General features: G+C 38.5%; 1 protein-coding gene across 1 annotated transcript in view; it reads left to right on the forward strand.

Annotated features, from left to right (window-relative positions):
• The first annotated feature begins 10,850 nt into the window (after positions 1-10,850).
• LOC102129582 (orofacial cleft 1 candidate gene 1 protein-like) overlaps positions 10,851-23,909 on the forward strand; it is a 70,790-nt gene continuing 57,731 nt past the window's right edge. Inside the window, 2 exon segments of the mRNA XM_074039118.1 lie at positions 10,851-10,911; positions 10,914-10,995. Of these exon segments, the coding sequence (XP_073895219.1) occupies positions 10,851-10,911; positions 10,914-10,995 (143 nt within the window).

Here is a 23,909-nt window from a genome sequence, read left to right on the forward strand (position 1 = left end):
TACCCACTTACTCCACATTGAATTGGGATTCTTTTTATTTATATATTCCTAAAGTAGTGTTTTCTGGAGGAGTAGACACTGATCTAGGCTTGAAGGATGGAAGGACTCTAGACAGGCAGAAACTGGAGTAGAGGGAATAGCATCAAAAAAGAATTGGTGCCTCAGATTCTCTTTGGCAAGTAGGATTCACATTCTCTAGAAACCAAATTGTTTATTGATTCTCAGGGGACTGCTTTGGTGTGATAGCAGTGATTTTATTATGGTTTAAGTTTTTCATTTTGTTTTATAGGTTGGTTGCCCATGTTTTCTTCAATAGGTAATACTGGTGATGAAACAAGTCTTAGAAACAGATGACAAGGCTGTAATACTTGGCCCCTCTGTAGACATTTTTAATTGATTTATTTTGCCCTGAAAAACATAACCATATGGTACAGTCAGTTTCCACCTAGGGCAACTCTTCAAAATCCTGATTCTGGATAAGAGTGGTGACGTTCTTTTGGCATCATCTTTTCCTCTGGTTCCACTCATGACCCATCTCCGCTCCCCCACCCCAGCTAATTCAAGAACTGTGATAACTCAAGCTAAATGATTTCACTGATGACTCTCCAATAATACTTTTAAAATATTCATTATTCATTCCACAGGTAATGGAAACCGGGGAAAGTAAACAACCAGCATGATCTCTTACAATGGGTATGTTTTTATGTAGTTATAATATGTGTCACCAAACAACATTCAAGCTGTTAATATCTGGAAATGAAGACACCTGCTCACTCAGTTAGCACTGAATGCAGATGCAATACCTCACAGAGTGGCCTAAGGAATACTCCCAGGGACAGTGGTTTGCTGTGGGTGTGGAGGCTGGAGACTTGAGAGATTTGAGGGTTCGTGAAGATCATTCTAGTCCTGTCAGTGCCCTGCTGCCTCCTCAACTTGTCTGGTCCTCTTGGGAGTAAGGACGCCTTCCTTGGTGGTTCCCAACTGTTCAGACTGCAGGTGTGAGCACTTGGCTGAGAAGGAGGTTAGAATTCTCCCAGATGGGCATAGGGGACAGTGTGTAGAAAGAAATCCTCAAATTTCCTGTATACCTTCACTTCCGGTTGAAGAATCCTCTACTTCCTGTACATCTTCATTTCTGGTTGTTCCTGGATTATTATTATTATTTTTTTCATTTCAGTCAATCAGTCTCCTTCTCAGTAGAGCCCAAGAGAGCTTTAAGAAAGAATAGAAAAACTTTTGTTTATTGTAGTTTATTTAAATTACTTCTCAGGAGAGTGTAGTATGTTTACTTGTCATTGAATAGGTATTTCTGTTGTTTAAATTCAATAAACAACTTATCTGCAAGCCTCACTGTGGGTGCACTAAAAACCAGTTGTTACTAGTCGTTCACACTGGAACACAATTTCAACGTGGTAGATAAGATATTTCAATCTAGTAGGTAAGCTCTGTGTGTGCTTGTGTGTGTGAGAGTGTGAGAATGTGTGAGTATATATGTTTTTGTCAGTGTGAATGTGGGAGAATGTGTAAGTGAGTCAATGTGTGTTTGTGTGTGTGAGTGTGTATGTTAGTGTGTGAGAATGTGTGAGTGTGTGGGTACATAAGAGTTTGTGTGTGACTGTGTGTATATGTCTCTGTGTGAATGTGTCTCAGAGTAACTGTGAGAATGTGAGCATATATGTGAGCGTGTTATGCTTCTGTGTGTGTAAGAGTGTGTGAGCATGTAAAAACAAGGCAGAATATGAGAGGCAGCCCTGGTAATGGAAAGCATCTTGGATTGGGAACCTGAAGATCAAGGCATATGCTAAGACATGGTTCTGCTGTTTCTTAACGGTGTAAACCTGAAAGTAGCTTTGAGGTTTTGTTTCTTTGTCAAAAACTGACACCTATTCAACTCATATTTACCAATTGTCTTCTATGTGCCAAGCATGCAATGAGGTAACAGTAATAATATTTTTCTCACTGGCATCATTGAATTGTTAAAACCACAAATAAGACGTGGTAGTCAGGAAGCCTTGAGATTGCTATTAAATTTTCTAAGTGGCATCATCTTATAAAAAGCATGAATAGTGATGCAAATTACATGCTACAGAATTCAAAGGTAAAAGTACAAATGAAGATCAATACATCCTAAGTGTTAGAGGAATGGAAAGAACTAATGAAGTAGTGTTTTATGGAGGAGTAGATGCTGACCTAGGCTTGAAGGGTGGAAGGACTCTAAACAGGCAGAAACTGGAATAGAGAGAATAGCATCGAAAAAGAATTGGTCCCTCAGATTCTCTTTGGTAAGTAGAATTCATATGCTCTGGAAACCAAATTGTTTATTGATTCCCTAGGACTGCTTCAGTATGATAGCAGTGATTTTATTATGGTTTAAGTTTTTCATTTTGTTTCATAGGTTGGTTGCCCATGTTTTCTTCAATAATATCACAGTGTTTGTAGTGAACACTTCATTCATGAGGTGGAGGCTTGCACCCCCTGCACATTTCTTGGCTTTGTGTTAGCCTTTGATTGTTTCTAAAACCATTCCCTAGGTCTGTAATACATCCATGCCTCTTGTCTGCAGAAAGTTTGAAAGTAGTGAAGTTGATCTAAACATTTTTGTGAACAAGTGAGCAGTAAGTACAGTTTCAAAGCTGCAGCAGCTGTTTGTGTCTTTGCCTTGCAATCTGGTGTCTTAACTGGAATTCTTTATGTCAGAACATAATCTACTTAAAAAGTTTCCATTTATGTCACAAATAATAAACTTGATGGCTCTTTACAACATCTAAACAGTCCCCTTAAGCTGCCTCTTCAGATGATAGTCTTCTTTCTCCAATGAAAGACTCAAAAAGTAATCCCTTTAGGTTTCTTATGAAATATTCATTCTTTGGTATGACTGCTAAAAATGTAATCGGCAAGCTGTATCTCTACCACATCCACATCTTATAGTATTATTAAATGTGAACTATGATACTCAAGTACATCCTATAGTTTAGGTTTAAAATATGTATGCTATGTGTATAAAATAAATTATAAGACACACACACACACACATACACACAGTCTAAGAGGACAGAAAGTTTTTAAAGAAAGTTGGTGGATTGCCTGAGGTCAGGAGTTTGAGACCAGCGTGGCCAACATGGTGAAACCCCATCTCTACTAAAAATACAAAAATTAGGCAGGCTTGGTGGCGGGTGCCTGTAATCCCTGCTACTTGGGAGGCTGAGGCAGGAGAATTGCTTGAACCTGGGAGGAAGAGCTTGCAGTGAGCTGAGATTGCGCCACTACACTCCAGCTTGGATGACAGAGCAAGACCTTGTCTCAGAAAAAAAAACAACACACACACACAGTCTATGCTGGTGGGTGGTGGTTTTAACAGCTCCATCACACATTTACTGACATCAGGCCACTATAACTGATTCAGCAGTCCATCCATATTCCTACCTTTGTTTTTTTCTTCTTCTTCCTCCTCCTCACTTCTTTGCTATATCATCTCCATATTGCCTTCTAATCTGCATCATCATCTTCAAGCACCCATTTGTATTTTCCTAGACTTTACTGAAAATCTGTTCCCTTTTCCTTTAAGCACTGAATTTTAAGCAATCCCATACTGTTATCTGCCCAAAAATGAAAGCAGAAACAGAAGTACCATGGATCACACTAACACCATGCAAAAGGCTCTCCTTTTCCATTTCATTCATTGATATAGACTGAGACAATAGACCTGTTATAAGCATGAGATAATTAACACTGTCCTGGCTAATTGGTTGAACTGAGAATAAAAAGACTAGCCACCACCTGGCCCCTTTCCTCAGCAAGCCATGCCTGGAAAACTTTCTTTTAGACCAGAGTCAACAGTCAACTGCTGAACTTGGAAAAATAGGTACATACCTCTCGTAGTTTTTAGTTTTGGACTAATTTGGCTTCTAAAAAGACAACATCCTTAAAATGAAAAGTGCATTTATTGTAATGAAATCATGAATAATTTAGCAGTAAGTAGACATGGCTAAAGAGAGAACCAGTAAATAGGAAGACAAATGTGAAGAAATAAACCGGAATATAGCTTATAGAAAAAGGCGACTGACAATAGAAAATTGAGTGGAAGAGACACAGAGGTTATAATGAGAAGATCTAGCATTTTAAATTTGAGACGAGAGAGAATGAGGAGGCAATATTTGGATGTGTAGTGGCTGAGATGTTTTCAGAACTGATGACAGATTTGAATCATCAGAGATGTGAACAAAATTTATTCCAAACAGGAAAGTAAAAAGAAATCTACACCTATATACATTGTGGTGGCACTGGGGTGTACCAAAGGCAAAAAGACGAATTTAAAATTATTCTCTTTTCTAGAAAGGAACAAAATTTAGATTGATAGCAACCATGAATGCTGTGTCAAAATGGAGTAGCTGTCAATTTTAAGTTGTTTAGCAAGTAAAACTGTATTTCAGGAAGCAAAACCAAATAAATCTTTAGATGAACAAAACTGAGACGTTACTATCATTAGGTTCTAAGTAAAGGAACTTTTAAAAGCTATACTTCAGATGAAATAAAAATGACTCTAGAAGGTATTTCTGATATATAAGAAGAAATGTGAGCCAATAAATGGACAAACATGTAGATAAATCTAAATAATTACTGACAGTATAAAATAATACTAACAGTGTCTATTTTGTGGGGCAAAATAATAAGACAGAACTAAAAGAACTAAAATACTGAATGACATTAGTTTATCAATTTGAAGGAGGGTGACAAAAGTTAAAACATTCTCTAGTTTCAGCATTGTTTGATTAAATAATTAAAATAATGATTAACCTGATACATTGATATTTAGATATGTTACAATTCCAAGGACAGAATGAGAAAGAATTCAATTAAAGCAGTAGAGAAAAATTGAAATGAAAATCAAGATAAGATAGGAGAAAAAAAGAAACATGGAGGAGGACAAATAGAAAGCACAGAGTAAGATGACAGAAATGAATCAAAATATACCAATAACCACATAAATGTAAATGGACCATTTTCACTAGTAACAAGACAGATTGTCAGACTTGATGAAAACCCAGTGCATTTCTATGCTGTTTATGAGAAACATACTTAAAACATATGGAACTCTAAACATGGGCTCCAGGAGACATTTGCAAAAATGTTCCTGGAGGCATCTTTTCTTATAGAAACAAACACGAAAACTGGATACGAACTGAATGTTCTTCAATAGGAAAATGTTTAAACATATAGTGACATTAGTTGGTATAATATAAACAATAAAAATGTATTAATGACAAATTTGTAGAGCAATATGGATGAATCTCAAAAACATGTTTTCAGATATACAGAATGTTTATAAATTTCAAACATGAAATTTAATTACTATATATTGAGTAAAGCCTACTAAAATGATTTTATTCATATCTAGAAAATTCAGAGTAATTCTCCCTCTGTGTGAGTGCTGAGTGGGGGAACTACCAGACCAGTTTCATAGGAATGTGACCTGTGACACAGAGCCCCAAGTTTAGAAGGACCTTAGGTGTGGTTTCATGTTGTGTTGTCACCATCTAGAAATCCTTAATAATTTTGAACAAGGGACCTTACATTTTGCACTGGGTCCCTCAAATTATGCAGCTGGTCCTGGGGGATACCAATGTGGAGTGATAGATGAGAGATTTGAGTTGTACTGGTGATGTTCTTTCTTAATCCAGATGGTGATTTGTTTTGGCTACTTGTATAGAGTGTTACGCATATTGTGTACGTATGAAATATCTTGTTTTTCAAATTAATTTCAAAATGTTGCCTCTTGAGCCACTGTTTTATAATACTCATTAGAAATACCCAGGCAAAAGAGTCATACTGTCACCACCTAGGTGGAATGAAGCATCCCATTTATGTGGCTGTGATGTGGAAATTGGTCTGAGTTGTTGAGTAATTATACTTAAGCATATGCTTTCGACTCTATAAAATCTGGGTGAGTAATATCAGTTTGAGGGAAAAGAAGAGCCCTCCGTGTTTCTTTACACAGTTGGATACCCAGCTGCTCTGGTTTGCATATTGCAAGTGCATTTCCTTTGCAAACTTGTTAGCTCCTGCATTATTTGGAGGCTCTGCTTTTTAAAGCAGGCAACATTTAAAAACTACAGGGCAGAACCTATCTGATTCTATTGCTGTTACCAGCAGCTGGTGCACCCAGCGTCCTCTGAGGAAGTTAGCCACCCTCTAGCCACCGTGAATATTGTGTGAACAGAGCACATCTGCGATAGTGGCTTACTGCGCTTGTGCGACTGTAGAGGCCAACGTGCCATTCGTGTATGGTTTGGCAGCTTCAAAATTCACACACAGAGACAGCTGGTGAAAGAGTTTGCTAAGTGGTGCACTCCCTTTTAATCCAGCCACCTGGATGATTCGGAGAGGCACAATGTGGCTATCACTCTTTAATGCATTGCATGGTAGGCGCATTGGCCAAAACTTCTTGGGAGTTTTCAAAAGCAATACAACACAATGTTCAGTTTTTCTGCCCTGCTCCCAGAGAACTCTTGGTTGCTTCAGCTTAAACGTATGCCTTAAGTGCATCTTAACTCTGACCTTCAATTCCCTTTTACTATCCTGTTATTATGTGTCTACTCTCTCAAGTGCAGTAAAGTACAGGGACTCTGATATTATGCATTCATTCAGTCACTCAATAAACATTTATAGAACATCTTAAATCTTAACTTGCACTTACACATCTCAAAGCCTTGGTCCACTCTGCCTCATCTTTCTTCTGTTTGTGTCCTTTTTTCTAGTGGCTCTGATTTACTCTTTATGGCAATGTTTTTCAAGCTCTGCTCCACTCCCTCTTTCCACTAATCCATTCATGGTCTCTCCTATTTTGCAGTAGATCATGTAATCTGTTGTGCTGCTTAGAGGTTCCTTGATGAATTCTTACATGGCAGAAATTAAAATGAAATGCAACTTTTGAGAAACATACCTCAAATAGATCACAAGCTTCACCCTGCACCTGTTGCTTGCAAATACAGTGATCTGACTACTAAAGGGCAAAAGGATGATGTCTATTGCAAAGAATTGGATGCTTTTCATTGAAAATACAGGTTACATTGCAAAACCTTTCAAATGTTGCCAAGGTAACTATAATCATTATGCTATCATTTAGTCTAATTTGGTGTCTAGGTAACCTTAGTGGCAGAAGTCTCAGCCTGAATTAAACCAACAATTAGTTGAACACTTATTACGTGCAAGGCATATGGACATACACAAAAGTGCAAGATATTCTTGCCTTCTTTGAGGAGCTTAAATCTCATTGTAGGGATCTCAACATATAAAGGGAAATTAACAATACAAAGTGAGGTGGCCTACAGGTCATTCAGGTATTAAGTGAAGTAGGAAAACAAAGCATAAAAGAATAATTACTGGTGGCCAGGATCAGCAGAAAAAAATGGGGGCAAAGGACATTCCTCATATTTAATTAGGCTCTTTCTGGAGTCGGGTAGACATATTACTTCTACAGACAGAAAACACTCGGATTACTCTATTCATTACTTCTTCATTGCTTGAGACAGATTTATTTTGAATTATTATTGAACATTTTGCTTTTTGTATTTGTTTCAAATTGAGTGCACATTTGCCCAATTTAATTGCTTATTTGTTTCCTTGGAAGATTTTGTCATTGAATTTTTTTCTTCTAGGAATTGAATCCTTATTTTGGGGTTATGTGTTTCTCTTTTGTTGTTAATAATAAATTTGATTCATTGCAAGCTAATTATACCTACTGTAGGAAAAAAGAGCTATTAAATGTCAGCACATTGTAGAGAAAAGGCCACATGTCTTAGGCTAGGATGGGCCTGAGTTTGAATCTTGCTATGTGACTTTATTCAATTTACTTAGTGTCTTAGCCTTTCTTTATTTGATAAATGTGTATGTTTCACTTAATATTTATTTTATAGGTTTGACGATAGGATTACATAAGATAACATGTATAATACTTCTGTTTCACTCATAGAAAGTGCCCCATAAATACTAGCAACTGTCATTATTATTGGCCTTTTCGAATTATCTCAATTGATTTCATATATGTGAGAGGACTTCCACTGATTACACAAAAGGAGTCCGTATTTCAATGACGTATTTTAAGGTCATTGGATTAAGTGAAGAACTTTTTAAAGTTAACACTTTTAGGAATTGTACTGACTGGAGAACATTCTCTTTTGTTCATGTTCAGATTTTAATCGCACTTCATGGGTGGTCTGCCAGTTGCGTGCTAGTCTTTCCTTCCTTTCTTTTTTTTTTTTTTTTACAGAAGAATATCTGTAATTCTTGAAGTGGGTATTTTGCCAATTTTCACATGCTTTGTTTTCTCTTCTCAAATCAACATGTCTACGTATTTATATAATTCAGAGTTCAAACAACATTCATTACATTGCTGTCACTGTACATAAAGACAATCAAAACTTGTTATGCCCAAATCTAAAACATGACCCAACTAAGTGAACAGATGTGCTGCATGACCGAAGCCTCACCATGTTGTTCCTATTTATCATCTGTGTTTGGAGGGTGTGCCTAGCGCTGTGAGGTGGGGGATTAAAAGTTTTGCCAATTGCCCTTATTTATTGAAAGATTTTATGCACACTTTGTTCCTCTATTCTTTTGCACTGCCCTTTGGGTGACAGAATGGTTTTAAGAAGTTTGGTCAAACTTGTCAAGCCTTTGAGAAGGTTCTAAAACTGTTTTTATAGTTATAAAATTATATTTAGTCCAAAAAACCATATTTACTTAATTTTGGAGCTGAAATAATGAGCTTTCAAAATGCAAGCCATCCAGAAATATTCCATCAAGTTTTCAAAATTTACACTTTGCTCTTCTAATTTTATTGTGGTTATTTTCTGTTCCTTTTTGCACCCTTTCCATATCATGAGAATGTGAAAACACAAGCATTTTTCTGTGGAAAATAGATCCAGCATCCTGAGCTGCAAGTCTTCATGAAAGCAAAATTCAAAAAACAGGAGTTGTGTTGCTAGGATTTCTCCTTAGGCTGTTTCTTTTATCCGTATTACTCTTGGAAAGTAAGGGACATCAGGCCTCCCATCAGCAGTAAGCCCAAGGGGTTCAGGCTCTGTTTGGGCCCCACTTAAGGGTTCATCACCAGTATTTGCAGCAAGTGCATTAGAATCTTGAAGGAAAACATCAGTTTGGTTCATCTGGCTCCAGTATACATCTTTATGAATATTTAATTTAAAACACCCAGATTAGCTGGAAAGGATTGAAATTTCAGGAAGAAATGAAGTACAAGCTCTGTCTCTCTCCAGATGCAGTGTTTCCACTGTGACAGTGTTGACAACGTTAGCTAGCAATGGCTAGTCCCTCTTTTTTCATCTTTCTGATTTTCCACTGGTTGTGGTATGTTTCCGTATTCCTGGTGGAGGGCAGTTTACACTGGTTAATATCCAACCACGTACGATGGGTACTACACTCATGACAAGGTAGGGAAGAGCAAAGAACATATACCTGACAATAAACAGCCTGAGTTCAACTGATTCTGCTACTTACTCCCTGTGTTAATAGACAAGGAAGTCAACCTCCTCTAATTCGTGTTTCCTTACCTGCGCACGTGGGGATACCGTTCGATGCCTTCATCAAAGACTGTGTTTTAGAACAGTAGCAAAATTACCAGCTGCCTCCTCTCCACATGCTGGGTCTTGCTTGACTTAAAAAAAAAAATGTGATGCAATAGGTGTTTCAGCAGACGAGACAGGCAACTGCCGAAGGGTTTCGGGTGTTTCTTTTGGGGTTCCTATAAATACAGTATTACTCATCCTGCCTTCAGGCCTCTGCCAAAAGTGTGATTCTTCCTTTCAGGGGCAGGAAAAGACTTCTGAGTTGGCTCTCATGCTGGTCTGGTGATGGTAGCCTCTAGGTGTTCACCCACAGCCCACGGTCAGGCTGTATAGGGAGGTCCTGAACTTAGATGTTCTAGATTTACTGCTAATGAAACCCAAACTGTGGTCCCTGGGTGACTTCTAACTCAGATCATCTGAGAAAGGATCAAAAGTGACATCCTATCACAACTTATTTTCCTGATGCAGAAAACTGCAGGGCAGATTTTTATTTTTCCTTTTAGCTGAATTCCCTAATTGAAACATTAAAAAAGCAAGCAAGCCTAATTTTAAAAAGGAGGCTTTAATCAAGAGATTCTGCAGTTAGTATGTTTTCTCCTCTCTTCGCGCAGTTTATCTGTTGGAAATGGGATGTGCATATCTTGGACTTCGCTTGCTTAATAGTGCCCATATATTAACCCTGGGTGTTCTGCAAGAAAAAAAATTGCATGGTATCGGAGAGTTCAAATACATGTATTTAGTGTTAAATGAGATTACATATTCCCAGCAGTTCACATGGTGCCTGGTCCCTGTTCAACACATAAAGACCCCTACCCTCACCCCCTCTGCCCACCGCAACAGAGTTACTGTTTAAATGCCAATCCTAGTGGGCTCTCAAGCTATCTGCTGTTCCTCCAAATTTAGTCTTTAAGGAGTACAAATTATTCAACTACTATTTTTCTTGCTAGTTCTTTTTGAATTTGCTGTTTCATTTATCGAATATAGTTATAGCATATGACTATGCTATAACTGCCAGAATGTAAATATTCTAGGCATAATATCTGCTCCAAGCCACCTTGTCCAGGCTGTTGTGGAGAGAAAAGTTTTAAAACCCATTTGGTTTTAGTCCAGGAACAAAGGTTCGTTTAAAAATACCATGTACTACTTGCCTGTGTTTCTAAGACTCTGTTATCCATTAATGCCTCCCCCACCTCCCTGCTTCATGCTGCCTGGTTAAAGGCTTCCTGTTTAATCGTTTCATGTTTACTTCTGTGTGAGCTTATATTAATTATGTGGATCACCAGTCTCATCACCATGAAGGATGAAGATATATTTGATTTGGCAGGGGATCCCTCATTCCTGGGACTTCTCCCACTCCCAAGCAAAACCCAGTTTGTAATGAGGCTTTCTTTGGACACCAGACTTTCTCCTTAAGGTAACTAAAGCCGGCAGGTCTTAGTTACAAAGCTAGTTGACACGGTTTAGCAGAGTACTTTGAGTTTAGACAAGTGCTAGACTTGAAAGAAAGGGATTGACTCTTAGCTGCTTACTTGGAAATGTTATTTGTGTTTGTTTGTTTGTTTGTTTGTTTGTTTTTCTTTGTGCCTGGTCAGTCTAGTTTCTGAATACCTGGTTACCTTCATTGTGGGTGGGGACCATACCTAGCTGTCTCAAAGAGGCTTGTCTTGACACCTTTGTACTTGCTGAGGCCTACCAGTGCTTCCCCTAGCTGTTCAAGGTAGAGCCTATTTCACTGGGAACTTGTAGGCACCACTGAGAGGTCTGGCCAGAGGTGACCTTAAGACTTGTCTGTTTTACTCGTGTGTTACCAGGCTGTGCAAAGACTATGTTATTCAGAGAAAAAAAGAACTGATTCTAGTCCTACCCCAGCAGCTAGAAAGACAGCCCTCTGTCTGACAAATGGCATATTTGAAAGAAATAATATTTTGAGAGGTAAATGATCAGTTAAATAAAATAGGATAAATGTGAGAAATTCTTCAGGTCAGGTTAAACAGAATTTCTACATGTCAAAATAAACAGAAACACTCTCCTAAGTTCCAAGATCTAATAACCTGATTGATGAGTATAGATCATAGTAGTGGACATATGCATAATGAACTCTTTTAGGGAAGGGGAGATAAAATACAGTAATTCTATGATATTTTTTATTTTAAAAACATAGAGTTAAAGACTTAATTATCTGCCTGTTGATTGAAAACAGTATGTGCACACTGGATATTTTACAAAGGAGTATAACTGCTGAATGTGTCTACAGAATTAGTCTCTTCTCAAGGGTACTCATTCTAACTCAACCATGGTGTTTTGAGGCTGCAGAGAGTTCTCGGAAAAGGAGACAGGACCAAATTTGAAGCTCATTCTCTGGGCAAAGGGAATGGGCTAGGGAAACATACTGGTTAAAGACAACTCAAGAAGAGCAGTGCAGAAATTAAGGCACAGTGTCTGAAGGCTAGCATTGTGATGAAGATTGTGGGGACAGTTAGCACTGGCTATTTATCTTCTATTCCACAAACCTTTGGAAGGCACAGTACTCACAGTGTTCTAGGTATGGTGAAAACTTGGATCTAGGAAAGACATCTACCTTCACCCTAGTGGTTTATAGTCTAGAAAGGAAAGACAAGCATTTAAGTAAATAAAAGATATGAAGCTGTGCAGTGTGATGGCAAATGGAGGAAAATGGCTCAGTGGGACTTTGGGAAGATGTATACATTAAGAGGGAATAGAAAAACCTTCATAGAGAATGCAGAGGGAAATCCGAAGGGATGTGGCCTTCATGAAATCAGCCAAGACATTTGTATATACAAACTCTACTTACCAGGATATACCAATCTTAAATTAAGCAAATAAGGTGGAAGGAGTTGAGCTGTAATATTCACCCCAAAGCACTGCAAAAGGGGACTTAGAAGTCAGTCAACAATATGGGACAAGGGAGGCACTGGATAATCTGCAGAATGTGTTCGTGAATAGTTAGATTTCAGAAACTGAGATTGGCCAAAGGAAAATATTCTGTATTAAGGGATCTCCTGGGGATTATTCGAAACAAAAATTCTCGGCATCAGTTGTACAATAGAATCACCTGGGGAGCTTTTGCACATGTGTTTTCATAACGGTCCAACTCCTAGAGCTTCAGGGGAGGGGCATAGGCATGTTGTACAGGTTCCCTAAGGGATTCTAACATGCAATCAAGTAGAATCACTGATTTAGAATAGCTGGTCCGAAGGATGAAAAGGGAAGCAAGGAAGATCCTCAAATACACCGACTGGGTCACTGGTTTCCAAATTTGAGCATGCATCACTTCCCCTAGATATTAAAACAGATTGCGGTGCCCTACCTCCAGAGTGTCTGATTTATTAGGTTTGGGGTGAGGTCCTAGAAGTTGCATTTCTCAGTAGTTTCTAGGAGACACTGATGCTGCTGGTCCAGGGATTTCAAGTACCCCCAGACCAGATAAACTGTGGATGGGAAAGGATTTGTGTGATATGATAGAATAAGACACACATATTTGGTCTTAGTCCTGGTTCCTGGCACAGAACTTCTAAAACCCTTATTAAGTTGATGAGTGTTAGGATGAAAGGAACGTGTTTTGTTATTCACAATAAGCCCCTTTCAAACACATCCGAGTTTATGCTAATGAGAAGACTGGTGGCTAGGTGTCCCTAGATGGCCTGAGGATGGAAGATGGTCACCAGAAAGATCAAGCCATGATTAGAAGGTTGGAACTTTCAGAATCCCTCCCCTCCTCCAATCCCTGGCCTCCAGGGAGGAGAGGAAGCTGAAGATTGAGCTGATCACCCATAGCCAATGATTTACTTAATCACATCCACATAATGGAACCTCCATAAAACCCCTAAACGATGAGTTTATGAACCTCCATAAAACCCCTAAACCCCTCCATAAAACCACGAAACCCAGGAGGGTTTCTGGGTTGATGGATGCATCCATGTGCCAGGAGGGTGGTGCATCCCAACTCCACGGAGACAGAAGCTCCTGTGCTTGGGACTCTTCTGGACCTCGTGTTGTGTACCTCTTCATCTGGCTGTTCACTTGTATCCTTTATCCTAAACCAGTAATAGCAAACAAAGTGTCCCCCTGAGTTCTGTGAGCCACTATAGCAAATTATTCCACTTGAGGAGGAGATTGTGAGAGGCTCCAACTTGCAGCCAAGTTGGACAGGAGCTGTGGATAACCTGGGGACCTACTGCTTGTAATTGGTGTCTGAAGTAGGGGGCAGAGTTGTGGGGCTGAGCCTTTAACCTGTGGGGTCTATGCTACCTCTGAGTGGTTAGTGTGAAAGTTGAGTTAAATTTTAGGACACCAGTGAGTGTCCACAAAGAACTGGAGAATTGCTTGGTATGAAAACCAAAACCACCCACACATTTGGTATCAGAAGTGTTAGAAGTGACTTCTCCTTCAACTTGTAGCTTGGGGTAACATTGGCATGGTGGGCTTACTAGTGAGGCCTTGGGCCTGACTGGCATTGCCATGACTTGGGCAATAGCAGCTGTGATCAGTTTATGACTAATATCTTGCTACTAATAGTAGTTTATGACATAAAATCTTGCTGCTCAAACCAGGTTCCCCAGAGTAGCAGCATAGACATCATGGAGATGTGTGCTAGAAATGTGGAATCTCAGGCCTCACCCCACAGCCAAGATCTTTATCTTAACAAGAGCTGCACATAATTTGCATGCATTCTAAAGTTGGACACTCACAACAGTAGTTCTTAGCCTTGACTTCACATTATAATTTGTTGGGGAGTCCTACATCACACCAATTAAGTTGGAATCTCCAAGAGTAGAACCTAATATTAGTATTTTTAAAGCTCCCTGGATGAATCCAGTGTATGGCTAATGTTGATAACCACCGACCTGGAATGTGATTTGAAATGCTGTGGTCAAGTTTGTTGCTGGACTTGACTTGCACCACTCAAGAAATAGAAAGGTATTAAACCCATACATGGAGGACATTAGTATATTCTTCTGGGAGGTAAAAGGGACAGCAGAAGCAGGGATGGTGACACAGATACTGACAAAATAATATTAGTCTCACTTGCTTCCTTAGATGATGTTTATTGACAGGCTGAATATGCAAAACCAATTGGCTGATGTTCCACTGTTTCCCTTTGTCTCTTCCTGATACTGTCTCCTCCCTGTTTCCACTGGGTTGAATTGACCACTTACTCATGCCCTCATGTCCCAGATGTTTCCAACACATAAATCTTTCATAGCACCTACCAGTGTGTTAAGCTTTATCTCCCTTGTTGATGAGTTTCTCTTTAGTCAGTAGATCATATGCTCTTTCACAGCAGGGAAAAATCTTGTTTATCTGTGGCATTAGCAAGTGGAACTTAATAGACACAGGTATTTGTTGAATAGTTGGATAGCAAAGAACAGGGAATAATTGCTTTGAGGAAAATGTACTGTAAGTTTCAAAAATATGTTGAAAATGATATAAAATTATATATGTAGTATACACAGAGCCGAAGCAAATATGCAAATAACTTTGTTGAATCTAGGTGAAGAGAATATGTTGTTTATTGTACTATTCCTTCACCTCTTCTCTAGCTTTAAATATTTAAAATAAATAGGGTTGTGAGAAAATACGTTTGAAATAGTCCTTAAATTATTTTTCTAAATTAAGAGCCCTTTCTTTAAGTAAGTGTTAGAACAATGAAACACATTTTTATTTTTTATAAACTTCACAAAATTTCCTTTCCTTACTTAGGTATACTTTCATTTTTGAAGAGACTTAGAGTTACTTTTGTACTAACCAAGACTGATTGAAAGCCAAAGAAATAACGTGTGTAATACTGATGAAAAGCTCTTTTATTGTGAGTGTGGTTGGTTTGGTAGAACTACTCAGATTGCCTGTTTATGTTTATTTACTTATCTTAAACTGAATTTCCACATTAACCTCACCTGGACAAAAAGCCCTATATAATTTTGAAAATTCATTTTGTTTTTCTTAAATGTTCATCTGGTTATTTATAATGCTTTGGTCTAAAATGGCAATTTAGGTTATAACTGATGGTATTCATTTATCTTTCTGTCGTATAAAGACTATTCATCACCAGGCTGATACTAGTTTGTATAGAATTCTACTTTTTCACCTGCAAAATCCTAAAACCAATGTATTTTTGTTCATGTTCTTTGTGACTAGCAAAAATATTTGCATGTAAAATGTTTTATCTGTCTTTGGAATATTTATTAAAGAACTTTCCTGACTGGGCACGGTGGCTCACAGCTGTAATCCTAGCACTTTGGGAAGTCTAGGTGAGTAGATCTCTTGAGCCCAAGAGTTAGAGACCAGATTGTGCAACATGGCAAAACCCTGTCTCTACAAAAAGACAAAAATATTAGCTGGACGTGGTGGCACAGTCCTGTAGTCCCAGCTACTCGGGAGGCTTAGGTGGGAGGATCACCTGAACCTGGGGAGGTTGAGGCTGCAGTGAGTTGTGATTGTGTAACTGCACTCCAGCCTGGGTGACAGAGTGAGATCCTATCTCAAAAAAAAAAAAAAAAAAAAAAAAGCCAAAAACCAGAAACCAACCAAACAAAACCCCCAACTTTGCTAACTATATTGCATAAATGGAAGTTATTCTGTTTCTGTGTAATAGGAAATGTGACCTCCCTCTGGCTCAAAAAATGAATAATCACCCAGCACTTTCGGAGGCGAAGGTGGATGGATCATGAGGTCAGGAGTTCGAGACCAGCCTGGCCAATATGGTGAAACCCCATCTCTAATAAAAATACAAAAACTAGACAAGTGTGGTGGTATGCGCCTGTAGTCCCAGCTACTTGGGAGGCGGAGGCAGGAGAATTGCTTGAACCTGGGAGGCGGAGGTTGCAGTGAGCCCAAATTGCACCACTGCACTCCAGCCTGGGTGACAGAGCAAGACTCCATCTCAAAAAAAAAAAAAAAAAAGAAAAAAGAAAAAAAAAAGAATAATCAATGCATTTGAACTCTCCATTTAATTTATTGAGACAGGCTACCATCAAGGATTCTATAGCTGAAAATGCAATGCCATATAGATTGTTAAGTCCCACTCAGACAGAATCAATGAAAATACATTGTAAAGTTGTGATCCACTGAGTCAGTGACATCATTTTAGAGGAGAAGGGAAGGTGAGTAGCAGAGATCTCTCTGGAGACAAGTGGCCAATGTCTAATATTCACTGAATATTAGAGGTCTGAATTTTACCCCATATTTTCTGGCTTTTGTCTCAACTGGTCCTTAACCAAGAAACCATATTATCTCTTAAAAAGCACCTGAATAATCAAAAGGTACTTCCTTCAGGTAGCTTATTTTGATAGTTGTTGACAGCTAATTTTAATAGTTTTGCTTTCTCTTATTGTCAAAAAACCTTTTTCTTATTTTATTATTGTCTTTTTATTTGTTTCTTGTTTTCTCTCTCTCTCTCTGTCTCTCTTTGTGTCTCTCTTTTGGTTTTTCTCTGTAGTAGAGGACAGTGAAAGAAGTTGACTTCTATAGTCAAAGAAATTGACTTGTTCCTCGTATTAACTTCCGTAAACTTGAAAGTGGTTTGTTCCTTCAGTATTTATGAAGCACATGTTATAAGCCAGGTACTATTTTTAATACTTAATGTACTTAATACTTAATATGTAGGTGAGATACTTAATATGTCATACTTACTTAATATGTCATACTTACTTAATATGTCAGTGAGACAGCAAAGACCCCTGCCTTCAGGGCACTTACAGAAGAATGAGAGGAAGACATGAAAATGCAATAATCATGGTAAAAAGTAAGTTATCTGGCCTGGTGCAAATAGATAAATATTGCGGGGTATTGGGGGGAAGAGCAGTATAAAGGGAATTAATAGTGTGAGTGTGTATGTGTGTGTGTGTGTTGAAGAGTCCTTTCAATTTTTAAAAATATTGGTCAGGGTAAGTTTCCTTGAGGTAGTGACATTTTAGCAAAATCTTCAAGGTAAGAGGTGGGACATGCCTGGCATGTTCCAGGAACATCAATGAGGACGGTGTGACTGGAGTGTAATGAGAGAGAGAGAGTCATAGGAGATGAGTTGTCTTATCCTGAACAAAATGTGGAACAATGGCATAGCTTCAAAGAACAAGTAGGACTATAGTTTGAGACTAGCCCGGGGCAAGGGGTCAAAAAAAGAAGCAAGAAGACTAGTTAGGAGTTTCTTATTCTAGGGAGATGTTGGTAGTGGCTTGGTCCAGGGTACTAACAACGGGGGTGGTAAGGGGTTACGGGATGGTAGATGGATTTTGAAGGTGGAGCCAACAGGATTTCCTGATGTACAGAATGTGGGGTGTAAGACCAAGAGAGGACTCTGGAATGATCCTAGGCTTATTAAAATGTTCCTTTGTCTTTTCTGCTGAGAGCCTGAATCATCCCTGCAGATGCTTCCTATGCTTTTAGGAAATATTTTCACATCTTTAATACTTCCTATGGCTGCTTTCTGAAAAATCTTCCATTTTTTCACATTCTATTAAAATGTTCATAATAAGTGTGGGAAAACAATTCCCATAAAGGTCTTACACAAGGGTAATCAAAGGGAAACTGGTTTCAATTTATGAAATTTTGGAAAGAGATAAACACCATGTTCTCTGACAGGTAATTGAAGAGAAGAAAAAAGGCGGATTTTGTTGAAAACTTCAGTTTTTGTGGAAATGCCTCTATGTCATTGAGCATCCTCAGAAACTATCTCAGGTAGCATTTTTTAAAAAGGTTTTACAATATGTGTTTATCATGTATATGTTAAGAATACATACAGATATATAAGAAAAAGAAAGACCACACATGTAGTAAAACAGATGAAATATTAAACACTTCATGAAAGAGGATATTCAAATAGATCATAAGCCTATGAAAAGGTACTCAATTTCATCATATATTTGTAAAAATGCAAATCAATACCATAAGGAAATATGACTACACATCCACTAGGATAGCTAAACTTTAAAACATTATCTGATATGACAAAGTAAAGAACAATCAACATTTTTGCATGTTTTTAGTGGGGATAAAAACTGGTACAACCCCTTTGGAAAACTGTTTGGCAATGTCTACTGTAGTGGAACACATATACATTCTCTGACTTAGCAATTCTGCTACTAGGTATATTCTCAATATAGTTTGACCAAAAGACACACAAAATTTCAGAATTATTGCTAATATTCTCAAACTAGAAACCTCCCAAATTCTTTTATTTATTTATTTATTATCATTTTTCAATTGTACTTTAAGTTCTAGGGTACATGTGCACAACGTGCAGGTCTGTTACATAAGTATACATGTGCCATGTTGGTGTACTACACCCATTAACTTGTCATTTACATTAGGTATATCTCCTAATGCTCTCACTCCCCATTCCCCCACCCCATGACAGGTCCCAGTGTGTGGTGTTCCCCACCCTGTGTCCAAGTGTTTTCATTGTTCAATTCCCACCTATGAGTGAGAACATGCGGTGTTTGGTTTTCTGTTCTTGCGATAGTTTGCTGAGAATGATGGTTTCCAGCTTCATCCTTGTCCCTACAAAGGACATGAACTCATCCTTTTTTATGGCTGCATGTATTCCATGGTGTATATGTGCCACATTTTCTTAATCGAGTCTATCATTGATGGACATTGGATTGGTTTCAAGTCTTTGCTATTGTGAATAGTGCCACAATAAACATACGTGTGCATGTATCTTTATAGCAGCATGATTTATAATCCTTTGAGTATATACCCAGTAATGAGATGACTGGGTCAAATTGTATTTCTAGTTCTAGATCCTTGAGGAATCATCACATTGTCTTCCACAATTGTTGAACTAGTTTACAGTCCCACCAACAGTGTAAAAGTGTTCTTATTTCTCCACATCCTCTCCAGCACCTGTTGTTTCCTGACTTTTTAGTGATCGCCATTCTAACTGGTGTGAGATGGTATCTCATTGTGGTTTTGATTTGCATTTCTCTGATGGCCAGTGATGATGATCATTTTTTCATGTGTCTGTTGGCTGCATAAATGTCTTCTTTTGAGTAGTGTCTGTTCATATCCTTCGCCCACTCAGGTAGCATTTTAATAGACATTGTGAATACCTGAGTCAGGACCTTCTTTGGTGAGCTCTTGAGTCAGGACCTTCCACACCCAGGTCTTTCATTTGTGTCTAAGGTGTGACTAGTTAGTTATATTAAAATTATAACTCTCTTGGATTGTTTCCCATCTCATAGAAGTCATTTCCTGAATGTGTTCAGTCCCACGTATGAGAGATTTTGGTAGATTTTTGATATTCTACCCATGACATATAGTGATTCTAATATCAAAGTTTTAATGTTTGTCATCAAAATACAGTCAGTTTGCTCTAACAGTTGTTTTGAAAACGTGAATTTGTTTCAACGTGCATGACAAATTAGAGAATCATTTGAGTCAAACATGAATTTTGAATTTGCTTATCCACAATTCTTCTGCAAACCAAACCATGTAGTAATACACAAATGCTCAAACATACACACATTTCAAACATCTGCCAGCTAGCTTTATCCACAAAGGTTATGTTTTCCTACTCCTTCACATTTGCGACCATCTCTATACTAAAAGGAAAAAAAATCTCTTTCCATATTCCAGACAAATGTAAGTGTTTTGGTTCAAATTGCCAAGCAGTTCCTGCAAAAGGAAAACACAGTGTAGATTCAAAGAGCTTAAATGAAAATTACCAAATCCTGCAGAAGTGGTTTATTATGGGTACTTTATGTGCCAGCAGTGGTTGATGTAGCATTTCTAAATATCACTAGAATTTCCAAAGTCTTCTGCTGTTGGGAAAAGTCATAAATGCTGATAAGAAAGCCATCAAAGAATTTCCAGGAGTGATAGAGAAGGTAAGGAAGAAGAAGACTGCACATTGGATCAGAATTTCAATTTTTAATGATACAGCATCTATTATATTATACACATATGCCTTGAAGGACCTACCTTGCAAAGACAGGAAAACATCCTCCAGGATTAAAGACTGCTAGAGATGACTTAACTGTGTTGTCTATGCTAATGCTGGAAGCAAGGACAATGAGCCACATCTATTCACATCTGCTGTGATGGCTTTCTGTCTAATTCCAGATTACTTTCCTTTCAACACTTCACAAAAACTCATCAGTTGTCACCCTTCCCAGCCCACTTCCATGACAAACCTCCAGTCTTTTTCAAGTTAAATGCTACATGGACTGCAGTGTTTATGCACTTCTCCTTCCCTCCCTCCCTTCCTTCCTTCCTTCCTTCCTTCCTTCCTTCCTTCCTTCCTTCCTTCCTTCCTTCCTTCCTTTTTCTTTCTTTCTTTTTTCTTTCTTTCTTTCTTTCTTTCTTTCTTTCTTTCTTTCTTTCTTTCTTTCTTTCTTTCTTTCTTTCTTTCTTTCTTTCTTTCTTTCTCTCTCTCTCTCTTTCTTTCCCTTCCTTCCTTCCTTCCTTCCTTCCTTCCTTCCTTCCTTCCTTCCTTCCTTCCTTCCTTCCTTCCTTCCTTCCTTCCTTCCTTCCTTCCTTCCTTCCTCTCTCTCTCTCTCTCTCTCTCTCTCTCTCCCTTTCTTTTTTGAGATGCAGTCTCGCACTGTCATCTGAACTGGAGTGCAGTGGTGTGTTCTCGGTTCACTACAACCTCTGCCTCCCAGGTTCAAGCGATAGCGATTGTCCTGCCTCAGCCTCCCGAGCAGTTGGGTTTACACACGCCCGCCACCACGCCCGGCTAATTTTTTTTTTTTTTTGTATTTTTAGTAGAGACAGGGTTTCACTATGTTGGCCAGGCTGCTCTTGAACTCCTGACCTCATGATCCGCCTGCCTCAGCCTCACAAAGTGCTGAAATTACAGGTGTGAATCAACACGCCTGGCTTCTTTATGCATTTCTTAACCATTTAACAGATATGAAAGTGTGATATTGTCTTTATTACATTTCTAATTTCTTTTTATCCTATAAGACATTGATGAAATTTTTGAGTGTTGTTCCCCAACTCCTTTTTTATTGCACAATTTTGCGTAGCGGGATGATGTTTTAGAAACATATGTATGGTGTATAACAGCAGAACTTAACAGTATGGGAGGAAAATATATGTATTTTCTCAAACACAGTAACTGTGTTAACTGTTAAGCATGGACCCCTCAAATTGTTTGGTGGGCATGGTAGAGTATAATCTATCTTGGCTCAGTTATAAAACTATGAAATGATATGGGATTTTTATTAGTTACTTAGTTAAAGCATGCCATTTAATGAGGGACTGGAGTCTCAGAGAGGTTAAATGACTTGTGTCCGAGGCCACACAGCCAGACAGTGGCAGATCTAGGATCAGAGTCTAGGTTTCTTGACTCTTAGTCCAGTGCTCTTTCTTATTCAGGTTGGTTTAAAACAGTGGTTCTCACAGGCTTGTCCTTGCCCCAGCAGCATCAGCATCACCTGCAATCTTGTTACTGATGGAGATTCAGTGGGCTGGGCCCAGCTACCCTCTACGTGACTCAGATGCACACTAAGCCTTGAGAAACACTGGTTTAGAATACATGCTGTCAGGATCTCAGTGACCCAGGAGACATAAAACAACAGAAAATGGGTCTAGAACAATAAGCCCTGTTTGAGAAGGTTATGTTAGTCTGATAATCTTCATAGATTCAAAAATGGGTATTTAAAATATAGAGGCAATTCTAAGGTCTTGGTTTGGCTTTACCCATTGAAATGAGAATATACAGCACAAGACAAAAAGTAAGGTGAGGTCCAGATGAGAACTCCCTTTAGATAATATTCAGAGGGTAGACAAAGTGAATTATCTTTTTCATGAACATGTTTTCTAACAGCAAGCTACAAAAAGCCCATATGTGTGAAAATCTCTCTCTCTCTCTCTCTCTCTCTCTCTCTGTGTGTGTGTGTGTGTGTGTTTGAAGTTTTAATTTTGGGAATGACAAAAGTAGAGCCAAAGAAATAGTTTGGTCAGACTGAATATTTTACAGTCTGCTGGGAACTAGAAAAAGATAGAATTCAAACAGCTGTGAATTGCCTGTCCTGGTTTCCTGACAGCTGGAATATGAAGTCACGTGAGCCAGGAAAATGGGGGTCATTTCCATATATTCTTTACATCTGATGCAATTTTTAGCAGCTAGTTTTAGTTTATGTATATGAATGCTTTGGGCCAGTTCAGAACTTTTATTGGAGAATGTAGAAATGTGCATATTAGTCAAAACTCACTTAGGAGGCTTTAAATCTCCCTCAGTTATACAGAAGGATAAAAACACATTTTTCAGCCACAGTAAACTTTTCATTTGCTTTCCCAGAAGTAATAGAGGAGTGATAGAGTTTGGATATTTATCCGACCCAAATATCAGGTTGTAATGTAATCCCCAGTTTGGAGGTCGGACCTGGCGGGAGGTGTTTGGTTTTGGGGGCTGGATTTATCATAGGGCTTGGTGCTGTCCTGGTGATAGTGAGTAATTTCCCGTGGGATCTGGTTTTTTAAAAGTGTACAGAACCTCCCCCACCTCTCTCTGTCTTGCTCCTGCTCTCACCATGTGACGTATGTGTTTCTGCTTTGCCTTCTGCCATGAGTAAAGGCCTCCCCAGAAGCTGAGCAGATGCTGGTGCTATGCTTGTACAGTCTGCAGAATCATGAGCCAATTAAATCTCTTTTCTTTGTAAAGTACCCAGTCTCAGGTATTTCTTTAGAGTGATGAAAGGATGGCCTAACACAGAACAACTAAGCTAAGGGCTCAAGCTTACCTGCCTTGGAAACCTGGATGCATGGCTTACTATGTGGCCTTGGGCATGTTAGCTAACCTCTTGCTGCTTCAATTTCCTCATCTCTAAAACAGGGATAATATAGCTTCCTCATGTGTTGTGGTGAGGATTCAATGAAATAATACAAGGAAAGCCCTAGTCTCTAAGCAATTACCACAATATTAACATATACACTTCCAGGGGGTATGATTTTTTTTTCTACCTCACTCTAATTTTTTTTTGAGAACTTTTAGGCTCTTTGTGACTAGCTGTGTCACTTTTATCTCATTGCTGCAGTATCTATTTGATACTAGTATTTATATACTAGTCATTTCCCCCCTGGGCTGTAATTTCCTTAGGGACAGGGACCATTGTCACCTACTGCACTTAAAATTGTGTCTTTCATATATATAGTAGGTGCTCAATAAATATGTATTGAAAGATTGAAAGACAAGTAAATGTGGGCCTTGGGAATAAACATAGACAATCCTAGTAATGAACTTGATGATGAAGAACATTTCCACTTAGATGACAAGTTCAGGTAGTGGGCACAGTGAATAATGTTTGTTTCTTTTGGTAGCAAAAGTGTCATTTCATGACATTAATTTCCCATCACTTGTGAGTC

Source organism: Macaca fascicularis, chromosome 4 (assembly GCF_037993035.2).
Source record: "Macaca fascicularis isolate 582-1 chromosome 4, T2T-MFA8v1.1".
In the NCBI taxonomy this organism is placed as follows: Eukaryota; Metazoa; Chordata; class Mammalia; order Primates; family Cercopithecidae; genus Macaca; species Macaca fascicularis.